Genomic DNA, 5225 nt, shown 5'->3' on the forward strand with positions numbered 1-5225 from the left:
CCTTTCTCTCTCTAGAAAGAAATCAATTTAAAAAAAAATTTTAAGTAGCATTAACTTCTCACAGCAAGGGATGCAATGCTACCTGCAATCTTTTTTGGACCAAGATGGAATATAAATAAATATATTTGGGAATACGGTGTAATAATGCAGATACTTGTGCACAGTTTATTGCCATTTCATATTATTCCCTTATTCCACATTTTGCCTTCTAAATGAAATTTGAATATCTGCACCACTGTCTTCTTACTTCCTACATTTTTAATAAATTTTCTGAGTACTGCAGCCACTATTAGGTCATATAATGGAATACATTTGTAATAGTTTCACAAACCAAAAAATTTGGACTGCATCAAAGGGCTGTTTTCTAGAAATCTGACATAGCATTTTATTTCCATCTAGCTATTAGTTAAAACCTTGGATCAGTTCTATTTTTCTCTTTTGTTCTTGCTTGGATTATGGAAGTGCGGGTAGCACTGATTTCAGTATTTCAAATTTGCCAGTTCACCCTTGAGGTGAATTAGCACTAAGTCAGCCCCAGGCAGGCCGAGGTGTGCCCCCACCTGTGGTTTGGGGACTGAGATGAGATCACCGAACCCAGTCCGTTTATCAGGTTGATAGGACACACTGATCTCTTATTCCAAAGCCATATGGTTCTTGGCAAAGTAACTCGTAATTCTCACAATTGGCAAAACAATACAGTAATTTGCCTGTCTTGGTGAGCATGCCCAGTGAATGTGTACTCTGGTGTACAACCACTCATCTGGCCTTTCCACATTAGGAGGATAATGAAAGAAGAGAAAAGCTACCTATACTTTGTTGGACCCAATGACGACTTTGGGTAATTTATTGCAGTTACAGAGTTATTGGTAGTTTTTTAACGTAGGTTCTAAGGAAATTTTATTCAAATATCCATTTTTCTGGACTGGGTGCGATAAAGCTTCCTACACAAGCTTACATCACCGTAAGCAGAATTAAAATGTGAAAACTTGGCATTTGCACAGCAGACTGGGAACACAGAAATTCTCGGCTCTGATCACACCCCGCCACTTCCTACCCTTCCCGCTGAATCATCGGAGCTTCTTCGGGCCATTTGCCAGCACTCTGACAACACACAGCCATTGCCATTCTCCCAGCCCGTCCGCCCAATGGTCTTCATGCCTCTCATTCCCAGCCCGGGCCCAGGGTGTTCATTCCAATTCCGTCCTCTTGGATCTTCAGCTCCTCTGACCATGCTCCTTGTGCCAGTTCAGCGCCCTGGCTCAGCTCCACCGCCTGCTGCTCAGAACACCAGCCTCGAACCCTGCTGACTGGACCCTGTAGAGATCCTCCACTTGAACCAGACCCTCTTTACTTTCTGGCCGCCCTTTCATCCACTTCTTTTGGAATCTTTACTGTATTTTTCTAGATCAGGGCTGTTCAGATAACAAGACACTTAAGTAATTTAAAATATTCTAGTTATATTAAAAAAGAAACAGACAAAATTAATTTTGATAATATATTTTATCTAATCCAATGATGGCCAACCTTTTGAGCTCGGCGTGTCAGCATTTTGAAAAACCCTAACTTAACTCTGGTGCCGTGTCACATATAGAAATTTTTTGATATTTGCAACCATAGTAAAACAAAGACTTATATTTTTGATATTTATTTTATATATTTAAATGCCATTTAACAGAGAAAAATCAACCAAAAAAGTGAGTTCGGGTGTCACCTCTGACACATGTGTCATAGGTTCGCTATCCCTGAATTCTAATCCAACATATCCAGAGGATTAGCCTCTCAACATCAAAAAAATCAATATGAACAGCATTAATGAGATACTTTACGTCCTTCTTTGGACTAAGCCTGAAATTTGGCACACAGTTTTTCCAAATGGACCAGCCACATTTCACTCAGTAGCCACCTTGGCTCCCCACACCTGTAGTGAATAACACACGTCTTTGACTTTTCCTGGTCTCTTCAAGTCCTATCCCAATCACCGCAGTCTCAGGAAGACCTCAGGACTCAAATCTGCCTCCAGCCACTCTGTGTTATTCCCTTTCCACCTCAACACATGTCCGTTGCCCCCACCTGCCCTCTCCACTAACATTTCCAGGTTTCACTCAACCTCAAGGTTAACTTGTTGCTACGACTCCTCAAACTACCATTCTATTTACCATCTTCTTTATTACTTTGAATTTCCCAGCCCCTACTCAACCACAATTGCATCCTTTAGTCTCTCCTCTCTTGGAAATTTTCTCTACTCTCATGACTTCTATCATCATTTCCACTCAGAATACAGCCAAATGTAAGTGTTCGGTCCTTTTTACTAAATTTCAGTCCTGCATTTCCAAGTGCCTACTGTATACATTCATCTGAATAGCATTGGAATATGATATTACTGGCATTTAACTCACAGATACTAGAAAAAAATCATTTAATTTCCAAGCTTTAAAAAAAGTAATGCGTATTGTGTGTAATTGTCAGTCTCAGCTCATCCCTGATCCCTATTCCATCTCTGCCCCAGCTATGCCAAAATACCCTGCGTTGATGTCATCATGTCAGAACCCAGAGGTTTAAAACCAAGTGTCAGCTTTTCCTCAAACCAGCTCACCCTTGGATTGCCTACTTTTGTCGGTGATATTAATCACTCACTCACTCACCCAGCTTGGAAATGTTGTTTTTACCCTTAATTAGCGCTTCCTCCTTTCTCCCACAGCTAATTAGTCACCGTTCTTGTCAACGAATCCCTCATAATATTTCCCTTTATCCACCCCATCTTCTTAACAAATTGCTCCCACATTCACAAACCATCCCACGTCCACTGTCATCAATCCCAGCACTATCCCTTCCTTGATATCACCTTTTACCACCTCCAACAACACAAGATACACTGGCACTGATACATTTTTAAGTGAATGTCCAATCTTCCCAGCTAGATTCTTTTTTAAAATATATTTTTATTGATTTCAGAGAGGAAGAGAGAAAGAAAGAGGGAAAGATAGAAACATCAATGATGAGAGAGAATCATTGATTGGCTGCCTCCAGCACTCCCCCTACTGGGGATGGAGCCTGCAACCTGGGCATGTGGCCTGACAGGGAATCAAACTGTGACCTCTTGGTTCATATGTTGATGGTCAACCACTGAGCTACACCGGCCAGGCTAGACTCTTAAAAGCAGGAACAAAATTTCATATTTTCATTCCTGCAATTACTAGATAAATAGATAACCAATGACTATTTACTGCTGATGAGTCACTTTCACTTAAAAAAATGTTATTTTAAAGACCTAACTCTAGAAACAGATTTAAACATAATCAGGTTGCCTAAATTAATTTTGCAGACTTTTGGGGACATTTAATATATAACCAAATATGTGAGAGATACAACTGTTTTGTTTTGGAAAAAAAGCCTCACACTTAGGTTTTGATCTTGCTTTTCCTCTTAACTAGTCAGTAGACAAGTTTCTCAACTTTTACCTTCCTCACCTGTTATATAGCAGTCCCCCCTTATCTGTGGGGGATACATCTCTAGACTCCCATGGGTGCCTGAAACCTTGGATAGTACTGAACTCTGTGTGCTATGTTTTTCCTAAATATACATTCCTATGATAAAGTTTAATTTATAAATTCGTTACAGTAAGAGATGAACAACAATAACATAATAAGATAGGACAGTTATAACAATATACTGTAATAAAAGCTATGTGAATGGCTTTGGGGTCATTAGGAAGTAACACAGGGTTACTTGAACACAAGCACTGTGATACCCACACTGTCCATCTGATAATGTAGAAACTACTAAATGACTAACAGGTTTGGAGCATGAACAGTGTGGATTCGCTGGACAAAGGGAGGATTCACATACTGGGTGGGACAGAGCACAAGGGCTTGAGATTTCATCACATGACTCAGAATGGCATACATTTAAAATTTCATGAGTTGTTTATTTCTGAAAATTTCCACTTAATATTTCTGGACCACAGTTGGCCCCGGAAATCAAAACTATGGGTAAGGGGTGATTACTGGATATCTATCTAATAGAGTTTATTGTAAGGTTTAAATTAGGTACTATCTGAAAGTATTTTGAATTTAAATTTTTTTCTAAAAAGATTGAAAGAGGGAAATAACTGAATGATAGATGTGATGTAGATTTTAAAGTTTGTATTTCAGATTTTTAAGTCACAGATCGTGTACAGCCGCTACCCCTCAGTGTTGGAGGCAGGCCGGGCATTGGCTGGGATCTCCTGGGCCTGCCGCCACTCTCCAGAAGGCACCGCTTCGCCAGGCCCTCCCTTCCCACTGCTGTTCCTCCCTCTCAGCACAGAAACACTTGTGTGACTGCGGTGCACTCACAGGCCACCACTGAGGCGTAAAATTGTCAGCAGGACCTCGAGATACACACAATCGATGCCACCCAAAAACAAGGGAGCGGGTTCTTTTTAAAAAATAATATTTTTTTATTGCTTTCAGAGAGGAAGGGAGAGGGAGAGAGAGATAGAAACATCATTGATGAGAGAGAATCATTGGTTGGCTGCCTCCTGCATGCCCCCTAGTGGGGATCAAGTCCACAACCCGGGTATGTACCCTGATTGGTAATCAAATCGTTGATAGGTTGATGCTCAACCACTGAGCTATACCGGCTGGGCCCCACTAACCTACTTTCAGTCTCTACATGGCCACACCGGGGGCAAGGGAACAGGTTCCTCACAAAGTCTTAATGTATTTTCAGTTTTGCTTCAACGTCATATAATTTGGGCCACTATGCAGATGGCATAGCCCAGTGAGATATGTCCCTAGAGATAGGGTGGCTGGAGAGTCAACGGCCTTTTCATATCTGTGAATTTATGAGCCATCATCAGAGCTGGAAAAGATTCTTCCAAAGCAAAATGGAATGACAGTGAGTGCCCTGGGCAAAGCCCTAAGTCCCCTCACTTGGGTTTAGGATCTGAAGGCCAGTGAGAACCTGCAGCCACGGCTTTGCCAGTGGGCCGCAGCGGCGTCCCAGGCCCTGCCCGTGCTAAGTGCTGTGTGCTCTGTGTCTCCCACAGCTATTGACCTGCTGTACTGGCGGGACATCAAGCAGACGGGGATAGTGTTCGGGAGCTTCCTGCTGCTGCTCTTCTCCCTGACCCAGTTCAGCGTGGTGAGTGTGGTGGCCTACCTGGCCCTCGCCGTGCTCTCGGCCACCATCAGTTTCCGCATCTACAAGTCTGTTCTACAAGCCGTGCAGAAAACCGACGAGGG

At 42.2% G+C, this 5225-nt stretch overlaps 1 protein-coding gene across 1 annotated transcript in view; it reads left to right on the plus strand.

The window, feature by feature from the left end:
• The window catches only part of LOC102755193 (reticulon-1-A), a 22530-nt gene that overhangs the window by 8714 nt on the left and 8591 nt on the right, over positions 1-5225 (plus strand). Inside the window, exon 2 of the mRNA XM_006767655.2 lies at positions 5030-5225. This exon is cut by the window's right edge and continues 8 nt beyond it. Coding sequence (XP_006767718.1) covers positions 5030-5225 — 196 coding nt within the window. The remainder of the gene's footprint in view (positions 1-5029) is intronic.

This window comes from Myotis davidii, unplaced genomic scaffold, assembly GCF_000327345.1.
Source record: "Myotis davidii unplaced genomic scaffold, ASM32734v1 scaffold281, whole genome shotgun sequence".
In the NCBI taxonomy this organism is placed as follows: domain Eukaryota; kingdom Metazoa; phylum Chordata; class Mammalia; order Chiroptera; family Vespertilionidae; genus Myotis; species Myotis davidii.